Source organism: Peromyscus leucopus, chromosome 3 (assembly GCF_004664715.2).
Source record: "Peromyscus leucopus breed LL Stock chromosome 3, UCI_PerLeu_2.1, whole genome shotgun sequence".
Taxonomy (NCBI): Eukaryota; Metazoa; Chordata; class Mammalia; order Rodentia; family Cricetidae; genus Peromyscus; species Peromyscus leucopus.
The window spans coordinates 9,137,400-9,159,817 of NC_051065.1; the positions used below are offsets into that span (position 1 = coordinate 9,137,400).

The 22,418-nt window shown below is 36.4% G+C and overlaps 1 protein-coding gene across 1 annotated transcript in view; it reads right to left on the bottom strand.

Annotated features, from left to right (window-relative positions):
- Nucleotides 1-22,418, bottom strand: part of Cftr (CF transmembrane conductance regulator) — a 147,119-nt gene that overhangs the window by 35,682 nt on the left and 89,019 nt on the right. The window contains 10 exon segments of the mRNA XM_028871755.2: nucleotides 2,449-2,549; nucleotides 4,779-5,006; nucleotides 6,286-6,436; nucleotides 8,899-8,978; nucleotides 12,352-12,602; nucleotides 13,391-13,428; nucleotides 16,685-16,813; nucleotides 18,569-18,807; nucleotides 18,810-19,276; nucleotides 22,108-22,194. Coding sequence (XP_028727588.1) covers nucleotides 2,449-2,549; nucleotides 4,779-5,006; nucleotides 6,286-6,436; nucleotides 8,899-8,978; nucleotides 12,352-12,602; nucleotides 13,391-13,428; nucleotides 16,685-16,813; nucleotides 18,569-18,807; nucleotides 18,810-19,276; nucleotides 22,108-22,194 — 1,771 coding nt within the window.

Consider the following 22,418-nt stretch of genomic DNA (forward strand, 5'->3'; position numbering starts at 1 on the left):
CCAAAGTAAGAGGTGAAAATAAAAGCACTATTAGCTAGCTTTGGCAGCACTGCAGGTGAGAGGAGCATGATGGGAGTTAACAGCAGACAGGGACCACAAAGGCCAGGATGGCCCACCAGCAGTGCTGTCGGGGAAATGACAACACACATATGGTCTTTGTTATCAAACCAAAGAGCATAACTTTTAAAATGAAATCAAATGCAAATATTGATACTTTTCATAGACCATATCATAGACACAATAGGTCCTTGTAAAAGTCCTTTCATACACCATGAAAGATACAATGTCGAAGAATACAATACAAAGTCCAACATACCCATGGAAAAATCTGGAAAAGTAAAATACTTTAAAGTGTCTCTCATGGACACTAGACATGTGGAGCAGAAATTTATTGAGCAAAGGTTTTGACATTCAGTGTATAGGCTATTCTGACAGGGGTGTCTAAACTGCAGTTCAGAGGCCACATCCAGCTGCATGTGGACAAACAGAGCTGTACAAGAAGGCCAACATAAAACTATAAACTTACTAAATCCATATGTTGAATGTGTGTGATTTCGTTTGGTAGCTCAATTGTAGAGATCATGAGTGTGTGAACTCTGTAGATGACAACATTGTGTCACAATGTCAAAAGTTTGGTTACGTCATTAAGCCAAAAAAATTAATCTTGCAAAGAGAATTGTGAATGTACAAGGTAAAGAGATGTTTTTATGTAAAGAAATAGGTAATGTGCACAAGGGGTTTGAATTAGAAAGTCACAGTTGTAAGAAATTAAGGAAATAAATGGAAATACAGCATTTATATAATATTCTCCAGCTTCTTCTAACAGATACATATTTCTTTGTAAGAGCTCTCAATATACAAAATACAAAAATATAACCAAGGAGAAGTGTGGAGAAGAAATGAGGAACTTGTCTGACGTCAAAACCAAGGAAACTGTATTTCAAGGAATTATTAAGATATCTCAGAAAACTATGAAGACATACAGACAAGAAGAATATTTAAAAGATATTTTATGTTTTGCCCTTGAGATATAGTTATGACTTTTGAGGGATTTGATTATAGAAATTTTACAATCACATGAATGTGTGTCTAAAAATCTAAGTTGCATACTGATTTTTAACTGGTGGTTATAGACTCCCCAGGAATGAAGTAATGAATGAATAAGTGTAGTTCAAAAGCCTAAGAGTCAATGAAGGGTCAGTGAAGATGACTCAGCAGGTAAGGACACTTGAGTTAGGTCCCTAGGACCCATGGTGAAAAGAGGGAACTGACCTCAACAAAGTGCCCTTTGACCTCCACATTCATGTTGTGGCATGGGCATCCCTCACCCACATAAGTATATGTAATAAAAATTTTAAAAAGAAATCAGTGCTGAAGTTCTTAGACCAACTCTAAAGTGTAACTGAAAACATGTCTTTTATTAAACTATAAATAGGGACATGTGTAGCTTCCTTTCATTTCTCACCCTGGCCATCATACAGTTAAGAGTCCTGGACACCACTTTAGCACATATATATCACTTCGGGCTCTCAGTCTATGGTAGAAGGCACAATAAAGCCAAAATATGGTCTTTGGACACACAAAGAACACAAACACAAGACAACATCAGTCAAGTAAAAAGGAGAGGAGCATGATAAACACTTAGAAGGGAACAGTCACTAAGACTAGACATTTTAAAAATAAGACAAGAATATTATGAAAAGCATCAGGCTGCTAAATGTAAAAACCTAACATATAGAAGAATTTCTTAAACAGGAACCAAATGCATAAGCCATACAGGAAAAAAACTAATAAATTAGTCTCTATCAAACTTAATGTTTCCTTTCATCAAGAGATACTATGGCTCAAGGGCCATTTAAATGTATAGAACTGATAACTGATCCAGGATTCATAAACACCTACAAATCAAGTGAGAAAAACAAACAAATACAAGCACAAACCCATCTAGTTGAAAAGCAAACAAACAACATAAACAAGCACTTAATAGAAAGAAAAAACAAACAAAAATGGTCAACAAAAAACAGGCATTAAGTTATCCTGACATTTCAGTAGTTCCTTCACACTCCTCAGAACAGCAAAGTTACAAAGATCTGAACAAGAATACTGCTGGAAACATTCACATACTCACTTAGTGGTGGTATATACTAGCACAACAGACCCCAGAGTAATTTGGCATCAGCTAGTAAAGCTGAACTTGGGGAAATTCTATGCCCAGTAGTTCCTTCCACTTCTAGGATTTTCTTTGGAAGAGACATGTGCAAGAGTGTTCACACTGACAACTTGTGAGGATGAAACATAAATCATGTCACTGTTTAATGCATGATAAAGAATGTCTTTATGTTTGCCTGAACATTGCATTTCTTAAACTGGCAGGTTATATATACATATTACCTACTCTTTTTGGTTTCTTTTTCTCAACTTTTCATAAAATTAAAAATAGTAACTTACCAAGCTATCCACATCAATGCTGGTGTTTACAGCCCATTGCAAAGTACTCATGATATTCATAGCTAAAGTTAGAATAATACCAGCCGATCCTTGTCCTTCACCTAGACATGGAAAAAGGGTTTGAACAAGTGCATGTCATTTCTCTCTTCTGTGAATTACTTTACTCATATCTCTCTCATCACACGTCATTTCATTCAAATTTCAATTTAATGCTGATGTTAGTGACTCCTAGGAACAATAATGCCCTCATAGAAAAAGCTTTCAGCCAAGTTTTAAAATCAACAGTGACTGAATATTGGAAAATTGTTACACTTTTAAATGCTGTTTATGTCCTGAAGGTAATGTTGGTATTGGGTAGACAATACATTCATCTCTTCTACTATTAGTCTGTATGTAACAATAAAAAGCAAATACTAGATTGAACACCAGAATAAAAAGGCCCTGAGTCCAAATGAGCTCCTCTACAGAAAGTCAGAGGGATGCATACATTTGAGTAGCATGGGCAGATAGGCTTAGCACCTTTGCAATGGTCACTGTTTCTGCTAATCAGAGGTTATCCAGAAGAAAGCAGACTTTGTGTGTTACCAGGCAGTCAGAAAACTAATGTCAGCTATTTCTCAAGAGAGAAGTTTGCCCATTATAATAAAAGAAAGAAGAAAAAAGACTAACATGCTTGAAAATATAGTGCTAAGATGTTTTGAAGTAAATTTCTTTTAGGATTAGGAAGGACAACTAAATAAAATTTTTAAAAAATTCAGAATTATGACCATAAAAATTTTCTAAGATAAATGTTCATCAATTATTATTAATTCAGGTTATTATGTACCAACTGATAGTGCTTGAATCTAGCACTAAATAACTATCATAAGGTTAAACACAGAGATGAATAAGCCATAGTATTACTGACTGAAAATTTTCACATCTACATTTTCTCCAATTTACCAGAGGTTCTCTACTGTTAATTCAAGCCACATGAAGTTCATGAGGTTGTGATACTTGTAAATGAAGACAACTAATCTTAAGGGAGTAAGGGAGAGAGGAGAGGAAGAGGGAGGGAGGGAGGGAGAGACACAGGAAGGAAGGAAGGAAGGAAGGAAGGAAGGAAGGAAGGAAGGAAGGAAGGAAGGAAGGAAGGAAGGAAGGAAGGAACAAGGAAGACACAAGAGTGGACTGGAGTGTCCACAGGAGGAACTGAACACAGGCCAGCATCTGTTTGAGAGACGGAAACATGCCTATGCCTGACTCTCTTGCTACCCCAGTGTGACATCCACCCTGAAGCTGTATGAGGCCTTCTGTTAACTCATCAAATGGTGCTTCCTTTGGGGTTCAGCAATTCTGTTCTTTTTTTTTTTTTGGTTTTCCGAGACAGGGTTTCTCGGTTTCTCTGTGTAGCTTTGCGCCTTTCCTGGAACTCACTATGTAGACCAGGCTGGCCTCGAACTCACAGAGATCCGCCTGGCTCTGCCTCCCGAGTGCTGGGATTAAAGGCGTGCGCCACCACCGCCTGGTGCAATTCTGTTCTTATAATCAAATAATGTTGCAAATATGGCATTGGCATGGCATTCACTCTGAACTTCTGTCATATATAATATGTAGTGTTTTATACATAATAAAATGTTATATATAAAACATACAGCTTTTTGACTCAGAAATCCAACACCTTAAAATAGAGGTACTCATTTATCTGCATAGATTTTTATATTCTTATTGTAACATACATTATGTCACATACTTTATGGTTTTTTTTTTTTGCTCAAAAATCTTAAATTCCAGACCTATGTGTTTGAAAAATGATGCAGCTTTATCTACATTATTTTACTTCTGTGGCAATTTTTACTCATTCAAAATTCATATAAAACAAGGAATTTTACAAATAAACAATTGTTAAAAGAAAAAAATTTACAGGAAGGGTGAAAGGAGGAGAGAGAGAACGTGTGTGTGTATGTGTGTGTGTGTGTGTGTGTGTGTATTCTCTTCTCCCATTCAGATAATTCTTTCATAAAGAAATCTATTAACTCTGGAGTTAGGACCCTTTGTCAACATTACCATGAAAAAATATTTTACCTGTCAATCACATTTATGTTCTCTGAATCAGTATCTCATCATTTTTAAAACAGTGGAACTAGGGAAAAAACCATATAAACCTTTAAACCAAGTAAATTATTTGGACAAAAAACAACAAGATTTCAAAGAAATTGTTTGTACTGGTTAATAAGCTCCACAAGTATATTTTAAAACATCTAAAATTTTAATTTAAAAATATGGCATCTTAGTCATTGACAAAAATTTTACTTAAATACTCAGCAAAGTTGTTAATAAGTTCACAGTACCTGTTGTTAAAATGGAAATGAAGGTAACAACAATGAAGAAGAGGACAAAGATCATGTCTATTCTCATCTGGAACCAGCGTAAGGTTGACAGATACATAAACCAGTTGGCAGTGTGCAAATTCAGAGCTTTGTGGAACAGAGTTTCAAAGTAAGGTTGGCGTCCAAAGGCACGAAGCGTCCACAGTCCTTTTAAGCTTGTAACAAGGTGGGTGAAAATTGGACTCCTGCCTGTGAATCATCCCATAGGAGATAATGTGAAGCTTGTAATACAGAATAGACTTTCATAGTACCATGTTTCTGACAAAGATTAACTCAGGGTTGGAGGGGCTCTCACCCCAGATGATAGCTTACTTCTATAATGCATGGCTGTTCGCCGTTCGCTTTTACCTGCCAACCATGGGTAATAACTTAGTACAACCGTTCTCCTCTATAACTCACATTTCTTGGCAAACAATGGTCATTATTCTTGGATAATCCCAAATTACTAGCGGCTGAGAAAATAGGTTTTGTCCCTAAGTCAATTTTCTAAATTTCTCAATGAAAAATTTCTTTGAATTGATTTAGCTTTTAAGTTTCAAAGAAGGGGAGGTTGGTGGGGCAGGAGGAGGGAAGAGTGGGATCTTTTATTGGTATGAAAAATGCATAAAATTTTTTCATAATTAAAAAAAGCACAATTTAAAAAAAAAATCACTCTTTCTGAAAGACATGCTCCCTGAAGAACTCAAGCAAAGAATAAAGGAGCCAGGACATCAAGGAAAGGGAAGAATTCTCTCTGATTTCCTTTGAGACCTTGTAGAAACTGAGGAACAGCAGTATTACTGTTTTTACTTTGACCAATGGAAGAAATTATGAATGTCTATGCATAAACATCGTAAGGTTATATATTTGTTTGAAGGCCAAAACAAAGTCATATTGATTGGCAAAATTAATCCATGTGTACTTTGTAAGTTTATTACACATCTCAAAAATCATTGTTGGGCTGGGGAGAGTTCAGTAGAAAGTATCCTTGCTACACATGCGTGATGACCTCAGGTTATGAAACATTGGGTCTGGCACTGAATTCTGTAATGCTAGAGGTCAATACAGGTGACTCCCAGGGCTTCCTGGCCAGTCATTCCAGCTGAAACAGCAAGTTTCAGGTCTGTGAGAGACTCACTCACAGAGAGAGAGAGAGAGAGAGAGAGAGAGAGAGAGAGAGAGAGAGAGAGAGAGAGAGAGAGAGAGAGAGAGAGAGAGAAGAGAAGAGAAAAAAGTAGAAAAGCAATTGACAAAGATTTCTTGATTTCTTGACATCAGCCTTGAGTTTCCACACATGCCTGCATGGGCAAGCACACACACACACACACACACACACACACACACACACACACACACACACACACACACACCACTGTTATATAATATTAGAGTTTTTTTTTTTTTTTGAAAGTAGGCTAATGGTAGTGAGTCACAAAAACGCCCTGTGGCTCCCCTAAGCCCAGGGGAACCCTGCACATCCATGCTGTACCTTCAGATTCCAGTTGTTTGAGTTGTTGGGAGGTATGAAGGAAATACGCCCTCAGTAAGATAAAGGCCGCTAGCCCAGGCACGGTTGCCAGGAAGATGTAGGGCTGTAAAGCTGAAACCACTATTATAGCTCCAACCACAATGAACAGCAACTGTGGGGGGTCAAGGAAAGCATGGTGGTGAGTGCAGATTTTCACTTCATAAAGTACACAGGGTGTACTGGTGACTTATATCTACACATGTTCTTGCACTTGCTCCATTCTTAATAAGAAAACAGTGCATTCTCTGAGGAGAATGCTATCTCAAAGGCAGTTTCTTCGGTTTACATGGAAACAATTTTTATAATTGTTTAGTTTGCTGATACTTAAATTGTTGAAGTTTTACATGGTGCTTTCTGATCTTGGGATATTTTTATTTAGGAGATATAAATTGTATAATGAGTAAATTTTACATGAATATGATTTTCTTTATCCAAACCTTTGAAAAAATGAAACTTTTGAAATAATTTAAGTATAAATGTTATATTCTGTAATTTTGTTAAGAGAGTTCTTTAAAATGGAGAATTCTTCTCTTTAAAATGGAGAATTCTTCACAGAGCATTTTGAGTGACAAATATCTTATTAAATATAGGTTTAGTCATGTAGGCAAGCTCACTTTTCTGACCCAAGTTTTTCATATTTAATATTGAAAGGAGAATTATTTAATGCTTTACTTCCTTCTCAAAACTTACCTATTCCCTTGTAATATTTGGAGATACTCCAATAACTCAAAAAGATTATGAGATGGTGGATTTAATTTGAAATTAAGCATTTTTCCTATTCATACCTTCAAAATGAGTTTTGCCTACCAACACAGACATCTCTCTATATTACCTCCTAGAAAATTAGGATGCTGTTTGCAATATTGGTACATGTTTACCAGATTGATGGTCTACAAGTTATCAAGCACACATTGTTTTTAAAAGATAAAACATCTCCTAATGTTTATTTCACTATGTCTCATTTGAATATGCTAACCATAAATAATAATCATTTTAAAGCCAACCTAGTGTAACTTCCATATGCTAATGAGTGAGCCAATTCTTCATTTGTTTCTATGGGTTTACTAGCTGACACCTTGCTGGGAAATGGTCAGGGTGGATCTCAGATCTCTGGAAACCTTTCAGTTGTTTGCTACTTCATGAAGCCTTAGCAGCTCTAGGACTTGAGCTGAAACTGTTCAAGCTGCATAAGACTTGAAAGCCAAAAGAAATATAAAAATCTTTAATTTGTAAGTTAAGTATTTGAAAATTACCTCTCCCAGATTTCTGAGGTGAATTTTAAATTGACAGAAGACACTCAGTAGACAATCAAAAAAAGGAAATATTTATCACACAGCACCATTTTTAATACTTTAGCATACAGATCCAGATAGACGTCCACATTCCAGTGAATGTCTAATTATATTATATTATATAGAGAGCACTGTGTTATACTGTATTTTATTAGTATGCTCATATTATACACCTATGATTCATTCTTCTGGAATGCAGAACTAATGTCTAGTGTTAAAGACACACAAAATGACACTTTTGAGCACCTGAATCAAAACACGGGTTAAAAAATTCCAGCAGGTGCTGCTACTGCTAAGTTATGTCTTTAAACACAGTAATGAAGGAAATCCAAAACACATTTCACTTAGAACAGTAAGTGCATTTGATTATGTCAGTCATTTCAGAGGAGGTCAGCCAATAGCTGTTTGTTTGTTTTTTCTGTCTACTGTTGTTGCTTTTGTATACACCTGAGGGTGATAGTCCCTATTTTTTTTTTATTCAAGTTCTTTCAATATAGTACTGTTTTGCAGAGAAGAGAAGGGGACAAGATATAAGAATGAGTCATCCCAATAAGGGCAGTGTTGTGTTCCAACTATTTCTCCAGGTGCGTTTGCTCTCTGATGCATCAGGAAGCCATCAGGGAGCTCAGAAGGGTGTGCCTGGTTCCGAAGGCAAGGATATCAGCTTATAAACTCCCCTATGTCCTGTGACCTTGGAGTCCTGATGTGGCTAAAGGTCACTTTCATTAACTGACAGTCAACCTTGCAGCATGGTTATCCTGAAGGTCTAGTAACACCTGCCACTGAGGGATAGCCCTCCTAGAGTCGGAATATTTCTTTTCCTTCATGTTTTCATCTTCTTTCTGTCCCTCCATTGAGTCCCATTTTGTGGGGAAACTTGTTTACCCAATTTGTACTGCTCATGGGTAAGGCAGGACTGGAATATAGCCTATCCAGGGACTCCATCTTCATTTTAGTGTGGGACTTAAGAAATGGAGGGTGCTGTCAAACAGGTTTTATACCCAATGATTGGAGGAAAATGTCTTTTGAGCCCTTCATATCAATCCAAGCAGATAGTATTCTATCTAAAGGTGGGCCTGCCTGAAATAAACAGACCTGACTAGTTACTGAGTTTGTTCAATTTGTGACTTTTAAAGACTGCTCTCCAAGAAACTTAGCCATTATCCAGGACTTCAACTATTATAGGAAAAAATTAGCAAAAATTCATTTGCTTCTGTTTGAAACTATTGAGAAAACTTTATGGCAAATGGAAAACTCTTCATTATAGGTATTCTGTACAAACCTGGATGAAGTCAAATATGGTAAGAGGCAGAAAGTCATCCAAAATTGCTATATCTTTGGAGAATCTGTTAATTATCCCACCTGTGATACAAATGAAAATTCTCAAAGTTATCACTTTTAAAAGGACACCAATATATTCCATACTAAATTTGAACTACAGCAAAAGCATTTAAAACAAGAATTATTATCTAATCAGAAAATTAAGGACTTATCAAATATTAGATTTGCTCAAAATTCTGACTACGTACTCAAGTTATTGTCTCCGACTTTTGAACTTTTTTTTTTTTTTTTTTTTTGGTTTTTTGAGACAGGGTTTCTCTGCGTAGCTTTGCGCCTTTCCTGGAGCTCACTTGGTAGCCTGCCAGGCTGGCCTCGAACTCACAGAGATCCGCCTGGCTCTGCCTCCCGAATGCTGGGATTAAAGGCGTGTGCCACCTCTAATAGTCAGCTCAAACCAATGTCTTTAATCAGGTTCTTATAACTAAGGTTAGGTATGACTGGTCATCCTACTGCTCAGACCTCACTTCTGCCACTCTGAGTTTCAAGGTACCTTAATGGATGTGTTTTTATCCTCTCTTTATGTTCATCTCTACCACACAGGGCAAACACACCCTCCCTTCTGAAGTCCGTGCCTCCAGATGCAACTCTCCAGAATCCACAGCTGTCTTTCAGTACATGCCAGATGGGATTCTTTTTTTTTTTTTTTTTTTTTTTTAATTTTCCCTATCTTCTTCACATGTATTCTAAATTCCAGACTCACAGTCTAAGTCTTGAGTATTTGTTGCCTCGGTGAACTAAAAATCCCATGTCTACAACATGCCTGGGACAATGCTGGGTACAGAGATTACAGAGGTGATTAACTCACTCTCCTTGGCCTTGAGGGATTCATTGTCTAAAAAGGAGCTAAACAAACAATTTGATAAAGTGTACCATAACGCTATGACAACATTGTAATAGTTAACCTTATCACTTACTATTAACTGCAGGATAAAGTCCAAAATTCTTTGTTTAATATTTAAAATATTTAAAAGTTTCCCTTAATTTGTCCTTAAGTAACCTAGATTCCTCTATTCAAATACATGGATTCAGGGAAATGTGTCTATTTTTTAGATAGTCTACCCTTTTCTACTTTTTTAGTTTGCTTATGTGTTGTTTCCTTCAATCTAAAACTCTTTCTCCTCGTCTCCTCTTGTCAAATTTGTACCTCCTTCCTAGCTCAACCCAAATGCCCTATTTTCAAGACAGATTTGGTATTTGCTGCATCTAGAAACAATCTCTTCCTTTCCTTATCTGCAGGCCTGAGTTGCAGAGACTACATACATGCTGTATATCATAGTTGCTTGTATGTGTACATATCTTATCTCTTTTCCCACATGGTAGAATTTTGAGGTGAATAGTATTATTCCATGTTTATTTTATATGACCCAAGACCAAGGCAAAAATCCATATGTAGACAGATGATATATATTACTTAACATATTCTTTAGTATATTCATTAAAAAATATTGGTATATCCTTCCATAAGTAACCCAGAGAAGGAATGTACAACCCCATGATATTTAATTGCCATTTAGAAACTGAAAGTCCACTTTGGCAAAAGAGTATCATCAAAATGATATTTCTATTTCAAATTTTATTTCAGTCAGTACCGTTCTATCTAATACAGCCACACTTCGCTGAGGAGCGATATTATTTGCTATATGAGCACAAAGTCATTTGAGTGTGACAAGGTGAGGAAAAGTAACAAAAGAAAGTCAAAGAGTCAGAGGAAATTAAGGTCAAGGAAAATCAAGGTCAGTGTACAATTTTGAAGAGCACATCTAGGATAAATTCCAAGTAGTTACTGCCAAGTATAACAGAATAACTAGGTAACAGAAGGAGAATCATAAACCATGAATCTAATAGCATTTTTCAATGGAAAGCAAAATTCTTATGTACAACAACAACAACAAATGAGAGCAAGCCAAAGGGAGGTGTTCTAAGATCAACTGGCTCTTTTAGTTATCAGGAGTGAATAAGGAGGAACACAAAGATCACAAGGGTGATTAGGAATTAACCTAAAAGCAGATGGAAGCTTGGGAAAACAAGTGAGAAAAGAAGAGTGTGTGCTGATCAGTAAAATGTGAAACAGAGAAGGCTGAGAATGCACTGTAGGGGGTGTTAGGAGAGGGGCAGTGAAAAATGCGCTTCCTTTGGCAGTCACACCCCACAGAGAAATGGCAAAAAGAAGCTGATGTTTATTTCACATAGGCTGTTAACAGCCATAATAACCATCCCTATGTGGCCAAACCCAACCTCAGATGTTTGTCCTTCTCACTCTGCTTCATGGCCCATGTTTCAGGATGCCAGAAACTGGGGAAACCCTACCTACTTGGGGTCTCAGAATTCTATAACAGCAAACTCACAAGATTGGGTGAATTGGCCATTCCCTTAGTTCTGAAAGTCTCAGAACAAAGGAGGATGGCCAGGAGAACATGCGAATGAGGCAGACCTTTGGTGAGACATAGAAAGGCTCCAGGAACAAGATAATTATCTTTCTGGTACACCAACACTTAACTTTTGTCACCTTGAAAAACTGATGTGCATTTATTTTGAGGGTTTTAAGAAACATGCTAAAAATTCTCAATTCTGCAACTTATTCTACATTTAGTGTAACTTCTATGCCTGACATCTCTCCTTGCTTGTGGGCACCTCTGGGGCAAGAATGAAATCTTATTCATGCTATGTGCCTGGCTTTCCCTGGCTTAGCACCACGGAGAAGGATCTCCAACTACTGCCGTTGGATCACCTAGGAGACTCATCATCTCACAGTCTTTAAATGTGAGCTTATCCATAGACAAAGCCACGCAACACATTTCAAAGACCCTTATTACCGCAGGTTGAATCAAACGTTGGGTTCTTTTTCCCAATTCTCTTACTTCCTGTGACTGCAACTACAATGATGTCAAATGCATGATACCAAGTACCATGTGCTAGAGTTGTCTCAAAACATATTTAAAATCTTCCCCTGCCCCCAAAAACCTTTAGTACATTCTTATGACCACTCTTGAAGTGTCTCAGAAACAGTTATTATCCCCTCATCAAGATACTTTTCATATAGACTTTAATATTTTTCCATGACAACTTCAAATTTCTTCCTCCTGTGAACAGTATTATAGATGACAATATGATGTATGGGAAAAAGCTAGACCAAGTATGTGAAAAGAAAAATGCCAAGTTATCCAAAAGAGGCTGCGGCTACTGAGGCTATTGCATCAGAATCACATTATGACAAAATGAGTTACCCTGTTAGGCTGACGAACACTGGGAACCACAGGTCTGCTTGCTTGCAATACCTGAGATATATGGGACAGGGCGGCTGACTACAGGGCAGATGTCTGTGTTCAAGCCCATGCTGCTGGTAGAACTGCTGCTAGCGAGCGGCAGTTCCATTTTTACACCTAGTCAACAGTACCTGCTTTCAGCGTGCTGATAATTGACATTGGTGCATGAAGAATAGAATGTAACATTTTCTGGTGTAAAATTCGTGATGCTGTGATTAGTGTGTGCACCAGTGGCAAACCTCGGAACAAGCCCAAGGCAAGCAATGTGTCAGCCACTCCCACGTAAATGTAAAAAATGTAATAGAAGCTGGTACTGGTGATAATCACAACGTAGCTGCTGTTTGAACTTTTAGTATCATTTTTTCCATCATGAGTAGGGTTGCTGTAAAACAAAAGAAAAGTGTTATTTTACAACCAAACTTGTCAACAGAATCATAATAAAAGTAAGTAGAAAGAAGCATGAACTATTGGCTTAAAAGAGACTACTCCTTTAGTTTTATAAATTTTGTCTTGCAAAACAGTTTTAAGTTTTCTTATAATTGAAACAGATGTAATTGATACTTATTTGAGCAAAATACCTAGTAGAAATGATTAAATATAAAATGTTTCTTATGTATTTTATTGCATGTCATGAAAACTGAAAACAACTCGTATTTTTTTTTTTTTTTTAGAAATAAGTAAAGAGCTGAAGACACCAAACAGCTTTCAACTTGAACAAATATAGTAAACTTTATGGATCTTCTGAGTATCCACGGATTCAGCTACTAGTGGATTAAGGAAATGGTTCTTAAAATTGTATCGTTACTGAACATGCACATACATACTTTCCTTGTCATCATTTCCCTAAATGATTCATTAATAGCCACTTAGATAAAACTTACACTGCACCAGGCACCATGTAAATCTGGAGCTATTTTAAAGCGTATGTGGTGACATGTATAGGCTACATGCAATTATTACATAATTTTACATATGGGACTTGAGTGCAGAATTTAGTATCTTTGTCCTGGAACCTACTCTATTCATAAACGAAACAAGTAAAACTTGATTTTCTCCTCTCACAATTTGGAGGAATGTGGTGGATACAATGAAACATAGTAAATATGTAAATATTTTATAATCTCCAAATGGAAACAAAACAAAATCCACAATAATGTGTAGAATACTCACTTTTTAAGCAACCACAGCACAAATAAAGACGCAGCCACCTGGAAGGGAATAATCCAGAGTTGATTTTTTTATACATCTTTATCTATGCTTCCCATACTCATTTCTATATCAACATGACCAACATCAAATCCCAGAAATACATACTTATGAATGGAACAACAAATGACTTTTCTAAAGAATGGACCTAGATCCTAATGTAAAGTTATTTTCTAGCTGTCACATGAATTAATCAATCCAAACTGTTTCTATTGACTATAGTAAAAACATTTTCAAAGTCTTGGTAGGAGGCCTTTAGGAAAAATATTTGAGGGTTAAAGAAACAGTGGAGTAACTCTATCATTTCACTCCAGAATGCTTCAAGGATATAAAATTTATATGATTTTTGAAAGAGGGACACTCCTTGATGATTAAGATATAGCAGCAACAAAATAAATAATAGACATTTTCCATTTCTAAACATGATGCCATATCACATGGAATGTAGTATAATTTAATTCACAGATTTTTCACGTATTTCATGTGACAAATCATTTTCTAAAATACACATCCACCAAAAAAGTAGTATTATGGGAACACACTCTTTTTCTATTTTATTACTGATGCAAAGTCACTCAGGGACTCCTGATTAACAAACAAACAAACAAACAAACAAAAAACAGCAGCTCTCTGATACACGCTTAAAGACCATAAGACAAAACAGTGAACAGGATCTTCAGATGCTGCACTCAAAAAACAATCTGGTTATTGTAAAAGAAACAGGAAGCATCCCTTAATCCATTGTTTACATTTTCCCTTTCTAGTGCATGATACACTGCCAAGAAGGGCCACTAGAAAGCATAGCATAATAGAAATATTAGTCTCTGTGTTTAGTGTTATTAAGAACTATAAAAGACATTGCTTTTTAGACAAAATGTATAAAATATACACTTTTTCAAAATGACACATGACTGAAAAATGTTAGCAAATTAAATATTCTTTTTTTTCTGGTTTAGCAACTGTGAAGAAATAGGAAAAGACTGGTTGGGATGCTAAATTTATTTCTTATTTAAAAAAAAACACATTGAATGAATGCTACAAAATCCTAAATATAAATGAAAATACAGTCCTTTTTTTTGTTTTGTTTTGGTTTGGTTTGTTTGTTTTTGTTTTTTCAAGACAGGGTTTCTCTGTGTAGCTTTTAGAGCCTGTCCTGGAAGTCACTCTGTAAACCAGGCTGTCCTCGAACTCAGAGATCTGCTTCCTTCTGCCTCCCGAGTGCTGGGATTAAAGGCGTGTGCAACCACTGCCCAGCTTGAAATATAGTCTTTATTAAAGCTTAAAATAGGTAAACCACTTTGATAGAGGAGGATATGAGTCTTGGTGTTTCTGTGGTCATTTTTTATCTTTAAATATAAGGATTTATCAGTGCTTATAAAAACTGAACACCATTGTATTGAAACCTGTTCCATAACGGAATGTACCAGGAAACACTTCAACAGTTAAAAGAAATACACGAATTGATAGAAAGAAACCAGTTTAGTCTAAAGAAAAATCTATGTAAATTTTGATTGAAAAAACACAATTGTAGATATTAGCAAATATGTTGTTTAGCTGTACAACTGTACAAATCATTTAAAAATTACTATATTTCTATTATTGCTTTTCTTGTTATTCAGCATTTTGAGAGCTATTTAACTGGCCAATGCCTATAAGATATTGGGAGAAAAATCATGTCATTAGACTGTTTCCTGTCCCCAAGAGGGCAAAATCACTGATGTTTGTCCATCGTGACTTTTCCCTTCCCTTCCCCTCCCTCCCTTTCTCCCCTTCCTTTCCCTTCTCTCCTCTCCCCTCCCCTTCCCTTCTTTTCCTCGCTCCCTCCCTCCCTCTTTTCTTTTTTCTTTCTTTTTTTCAGTAATAGTGACAGTTCAGTGAATAATGGGTAGTTACATGGCCTTTGCTTTCTCTTCAATATTTAATTTCTTGACCAATGACAAGATGTTTTCTTCTTAGGTGAATGTTGATGGTTGGGATATAAAACGGCCAATGGGCTCATGTGTTTGAATACTTGGTCTCAAACTCCTGTACCATTTAGGAAGGCTGTGGAATCTTTAGGTTCTTGAGCTTTGGTGGAGAGTGTAGATCTCTGGGCACAGGCCTTCAGGATGGTTCTACTTGCTGTCATCATTTACTTTCACAGTACTCATACAATATGACCCACCACTGACTATCTCTGCTGTCATGCCTTCCCAGCCTCCAGGAACAGATCCCCTCAAGCACAAAGCCAAAATTAACCCTCCTTTCCTTAACTTATTGGGTGCTTTATCACAGCAACAGGAAAAGTAATAGAGAGAAGTAATACTACTGCATACTTGTGTAGTAAGTAGGTCAACATACAATGAAATAATGACGTCACTGTGAAAGGCATTCAAGCCTCCCTCAATGGAAGCTTCCTGAGACAAAGGTGCCACAGATGAACAAGAATGACCACCACTATGAGTCAGTACCTGCATAGTTAGTAACTAGACTAATATCTAGAATTCTTTTCAGTGCTTAATTTCAATTAACATTCAATTTCAATTAATACTCCTTATAGCCTGAACTTTCGGATCTAATAAAAACTAAGTATATGGAAGATATAGTGAATGACATGAGAATTATAGGTAATAAAACTATACTGTACTTGGGATTCATGCTAGCTGTGTGGATTTTAGTGGCTCTTATCACAAAAACAAATGTTTTTTGAGATGACAGTTGTCTTATTAGCTTTGTTACAGTAACCTTTTCACAATATGTATGAATCTTTAAATATGTTGAACATATTAAATATGCCCAATAAAATTTATTTTATGACAATTCTTCATATACAGTATTTGTATTAGAGTATATTTTGTTATGTCTGAAATACTAAAATATCAATAGTAATTCTAATTATGAATTTTTTAAAAAATTATTTTACTTTTATGTGTATAGGTGTTTTGCCTACATATATGTCTTGCACCACATATATGATACACACAGAGGCCAGAGAAGAGCATCAGATTCCCTGGGACTGGAGTTACAGATGACTGTGAACTACCATGTGGGTGCGGGGAATCTAACGCAGTCCTCTGGAGAAGTAGCCAGTGCCCTTAATGGAGAAGTAGCCAGTGCCCTTAACCACTGGGCCAACACTCCAGCTCCTGTTGGCTTTCAGAAGCTATGAACTATCCAGGCAACTACCATTGCACAGATACATGTGTGCATTTATGTGCCCATACCATTGTAATCCTTGATTTAAAGTCACAGTAACAGTTTACAACCAAACATTCTTACCTCAACCAGAAAAACAACCAAGCACCAAATCAGCACTACAAGCAATCTTTTATGGAGAGTAAAGTATCGGAGGTATGTGTTCCATGTCGTCACCGGGGGTATCTTCACCATATCGTCAAAAAAACACTCCTGAGAAAAGAAGTGTGATTCTGAAACAAACCTATTCCATGTCACCACTGAGGTTTTATTTTTAATTCAGGGAATAAAGGAATACTTGTGGCAAAGTGGCTTTTAACAAATATAGATTATTAGAAAAGCCATGTGTGATGGCCATAGCAAGCAGGATGTCTGCTGGAGCAATGGAGTTTTGAGAAGTAAGAAACGCAGTGACTCTTGCAGAATGATGTTAGCATGTGAACACTTCACAGCACCACGTGTTCTGTCCTATGAGGGGGCCACCAGACTGAAGTCCCCAAACTCGCCTTGACTTAACTTGTGTCAATGATCCATGGACAAGTTTGGAACTTGCTAGCTACTAAGTTTTATTTTAAAAAGCTGGCTTGGGTTTGCATATTCCTTAGGCATTATGGTTTTTTTTTTTTTTTTAGTTATTACTTAAATTATAAAACTCTAATCCTAAATATATTCCTTTAGAAGCCTTTGTCTTTTGGAAGTTATATTTTTAAAATGTGAAAAAAAAAGATTCCTTATATATTCTAAAGGAAAAAGATGGGACTATTCCTCATAAAAATCCATGAAGTTCCTAAGTGGTATTAGATTCACGGAGGAGTCCTATTAACCTGGAGTAAGGTTCACTGATCAGAAATTAAAGATTGTGGGATTGGATTGGCTTTATTTGAATTCAAAGCCTACAAGTAACATCCTAAGATGCTTGAATGGGTATCTGGTGCTGCATTTCTCAGAACTTTATTTTTTTTTTCTAGAAATGGGGGCAATGATATGACCTTTTATCACAGTGAAGGGGATAAAGTGTGTTGCCTGGAAGGTGAAGTAATTGATGACCTAGTAACATAATTAGTCAAATAAATCAGTTGTTACAGTGCAGACTGACTAAAATTTATAGACTTCAATTTGGAGTTTCACTTAGATGGACATTAAATCATATAGATAAATTATATTTTTAGCAAACCATTTTAAGAAATAAATGTATATTTGGGGGAATTACTTATCCCTTTATTTCACAACACACTGAACTCTGACCCAGAGATATGAAATGACTTGTGATTGGCCAAAAGGTAACTTTCTTTTAAAGACTGGCCCTATTAAACATGTCCATCTACTAGGACTGCTTTTCACTCCATCTCAGCCACAGGCATTGTTTAGTAAACAACAGCCCTCCTGGTTTGCACTGCTTTCTATTTTAAGAAGTTATTTTGCTTCTTAACACTCAGTCTGAATATTGGCAGGTATATTTTGAGCTTCACATATCTTCTTTAAAAGAAACCCTTTCAAAAATGTAACATAGAAAAGAAATCTGAAAGATTGAAAGGTACACATTAACTAAATTCAGGCATGAATGTGAATCAGTCTGGTCAAGGAGCCAGGTATTTGTAATCCTTGTCGAGGCCATGCCTGTTTAGAAACACTTCTTGATGTCTACATAAACACAACCATTTGTTTACTCCATTATGCTCTAGGAAACCACTAAGTCTGACAATTACTAATTTATAATAACGAATCTCATATCATGGGCCTAGTAAAGGGACTCAGTACGAAGCCCCTGTTTGGCTTACAGCTTTTGTGGGGAAGTGACATTTCAATTACAATCAGAAATAGTTATTTTATATTTTGAAGTTGCTTACATACTTTGTACCCTTGAACCCAGAGACTGCAATGGAATTCTATGCAATATGTAATATGTATCAAAACTTATTGAAATTATGGAGTTAGGATGAGGGCATCTTAAGACATGGAGGGACATACCTTTAAATCATCTTCATTAACTTCTTCAGTGATGTTCAAGGCACTGTCTTCAGACAGCCGTCTTGAATATATATCTACTTCATTTAAGCTTATCTGAGGGGCTAAGGAGATTTTTCGAATGGAAGTCCTTGTCCTCTGGAGGCTGCTGAAGCCCGGGCTAGGTGTGTATGTCATGAGGTCCAAAACAGACTGTCTCCTTCTTCCTGGAAGTGTGGGGCCAGAGGGGATAACGTTGCTTGAGGCAGGACTGCCTCTCCCTGTTCAGAATCTGGGGCTAGGGAGAGTCTCCTTTCTTGGGGCTCATCAGAATCTCCTTCTGTGCCTAAAGGAGTCCTTTGTGCAATGGAGAATTTCCTCATAGCGCTGAATGAATTTAGAATAGAGCTCTTCCTTTTCTCTCCGTACTCTCCAGTCTGTTTAAATGACTGCTTGGTTTTGGTCCAGGCGACCGAGGAATCATCTACTGAGAACCTGCGTAAGGTCTCAGTTAGAATTGAACTTCTTCTGTCCTCAGTAAACTGGTCAAAAGTATCATACCCCATGAGTTTCGAACTGAAGTCTGGACGCAGACTCTGTAATTCCGAAAATGTCCCATAGAAATAGGTGCTGCCCTCATGCAAAATTAGTATTTTGTCAGCTCTCTTTAAGTGCTCCATCTTAGAAGTAACCAGAATCCTGGTTTTGTTGGCCATCAATTTACAGACACAGCTTTGGGAATATAAAAATATATAACATTTTACTTCGTACATAGTGGTGTATATTTAATTTTAGCATCTTATTAATGTTTCACTGCATAATATCTCTATCACGGTATTTTGTTACTTTACTTAATATGGTTATATGGATATACACTCCACAGTAACTATTAGGTACCTCTTGAATTGCAACATGAAGGTGAATACTAGTACACATAGAATGAAATTCAATTTTTGATAATCAATAATTACATGATTTCAACCAAATCATTATCTCTTAGGTCTTGGCTTATTTCTCTAGAAAATAAAGGAATTGTTAGATGATCTTTAATGTTCCTGGAAGTTTGTATTTCCATATATCTTCTAAATGTCAGAGATTTTCTGTCTTTAATTTTTAAATTTTCTCTTGAATTGTATGTTGACTAATTTGTTTCTTAAAACATAACACTGAGAAATACGTAATCAATTTAACTCTCCTCCAATAAAATTTTCCTATACTTTAAAAGCAAATCTTGAAGTGTATTTTCTAAGGGAAATCAGTTTCTTTTATCTATTAACTCTCAAAAATAAGAGCCATCACTACATCCTTAAATATAAATAGCTAATTTTATGAGAGTAAGACATTAGCTATTACAATCACAACATCATAAATATAGTATTGGTGGAGTATTAAATTTAATGGAATTTTCTCTGTCTTAAACTAGAGAGGCCTGTTGAGAACAGACTTCTAAAAGGCAAAAATATGTTGGAAGGCTGTGGTACAAGCCCATATTGCTGACACTAAGCGAGGTCCCAGAACCAAAGGACTATCCAAGCTCTTAAAATCAAAGCTGTTTTTTCCCCACAGTGAAGCTAAATTCTGTCGTATGTAAAACAAAACAAACAACTGAACAAAGAAAAACAGCACAATGACTCCTGGAAGAGTTGAACAAGCAATCTAGGCAAAGGTAACTGGTGCCCCGACCCAATAGAATGGTTCACATGAAGTTCTGGAGCAACCTTCCTGCTGAGGCATCACACAGAACCTGCATCATTCTGTAATACTCAAGAGTTTGTGCTCTTGTATTTGTATTTTTATTAATGGTTTAGAAAATGTTTGTCTTAAGCTGAGTTATATGCTTAACATAGTCATGGTTATTGAGGATTCTGATTGTACAACCTCAGAGAACTTGATGCAATGGCCATTACAGAGCAACTTTTTTGTTGTTGTTGTTGTTTTGTTTTGTTTTGTTTTTCGAGATAGGGTTTCTCTGTGTAGCTTTACGCCTTTCCTGGAGCTCACTTGGTAGCCTGCCAGGCTGGCCTCGAACTCACAGAGATCTGCCTGGCTCTGCCTCCCAAGTGCTGGGATTAAAGGCGTGCGCCACCACTGCCCAGCCAGAGCAACTTTAGAGATTCAAGATAACAGGTATGTTAATGCAAGGCTGTATTGAAGATGATGCAGTAAGCTTTAAGGGAAGTAGAAATATAACTAGGGCCTTCTATAGTCTTTTTCATTAGATTAAAATTAAGTAAGAAAAGATTGAAGCAAACTATTAAGATGCCTTATCATGTATGTACTTCTTCACTATAAATTAGTTCAGAAACTGATGAGCAAAACTGGGATTGGGAAGTATGGAGTGCAGATGTGACTTGGCATTTCATTCAGAGATCAGGGATGACATGTTCTTGGGATTGTGACTAGATATACCATGTTAATACATTCCATTTAACTAAGACATAAACTGAAAATGTCAAAACAGTGCAACATTATTCCACCCCCAAATCAAAGTAGCTTCAGATAGGGGGCTTCTGTTGGCTTCATGTATTAAATGTAGTGAAGTCCAGAATTAAAATACATTACTTAATATATCATACAAGAAAAAAAGCAGGAATCTAGACTATTTCAACCACTGGCAATGTTCTAAATTAAAACTTTGAAATAAACCAATAAATAATGAAATCATTTAACACACACAAACCATAGCCTACCACTTTAAAAAAATCCTTTGTTTCTAGAGCACTATAATGTCTATTCTAATAAACTACTTTGTTGTCCATAAAGTTATTTTTGAAATTTGAAATCAAGTCATATGGCTAACTGCATCTCTTAGGGACTTCACACGTATTGGGCTCTGCTAAGTACTTCATGGAAGTATATATCCAAGTTCTCTGTGACCCAGGTAGGGCTGAGTCCAAGAAAAGACTAAGGCAGATGTACCAGGATAGGCATTCGCCATTAGACAACTCACTAATTTTTATCAACAATATAGAATAAAATACTAATATAGAAAGATAAATGAAATTTTAAAAATATAACTACTTAAAATACTGGAAGACATGTCTCAAGATAGCAATAATGTAAAAAGTATTTAAATATCAATTATTATAACAGGACAGCAATCAAAGAAATTGGCTTTACAAGCGATCATCAAAAAAGGTTTGAATAGAAGCAATCTTCAACCTTGGCCATGAAGGGGAGGCTAGAACTGAATAAATACTGTGTTATAGTCCTCTGTTCTGAGTCATAAAAATGGTGAGCATATTGCTCTAGCCTAGTGGATTTCAACCTTCTTAATGCTGTGACCCTTTAATACAGTTCATGTTGTGGTGACCTCCAACCATAAAATTTTCGTTGTTACTTCATAACTGTAATTTTGCTACTGTTCTGAATCATAATGTAAATATCTGATATGTGTGATATCTGATATGTGACCCCTGTGAGAGGGTTGCTTACTCTCCAAAGGGGTCATGATTCACAGGTTGAGAACCACTGTTCTAGAGCTAATATGCAGCCTATGATGATACAGACATTTTGTTATATTTTAGTATGAGCATTATACATAACTCAGTCAAAGGACATACTTTTCAAATATTTGTTCTTCAGTTAAAACATCTAGATATCCAAAAGGAGAATCCAAGAGGTACAAATCAGCATCTTTATATACTGCTCTGTAAACAAAGTAGAAATGAAGTTAGGGTTGTATTTCATTTAGAACTGATACTTTAAACCGCCGACATTCGTTACAGAATTGTCATCAGATCCCTGCACTGAGGTGCACTTTTCACAACATGGGGCAGAAGTAGTACTGTTAGTGACTTCTTCCATCCCTATGCTATTAATAGTGCAGACTGTATTAAGTGAGGAATAATGATACTTACTTTGCATCTGCTCC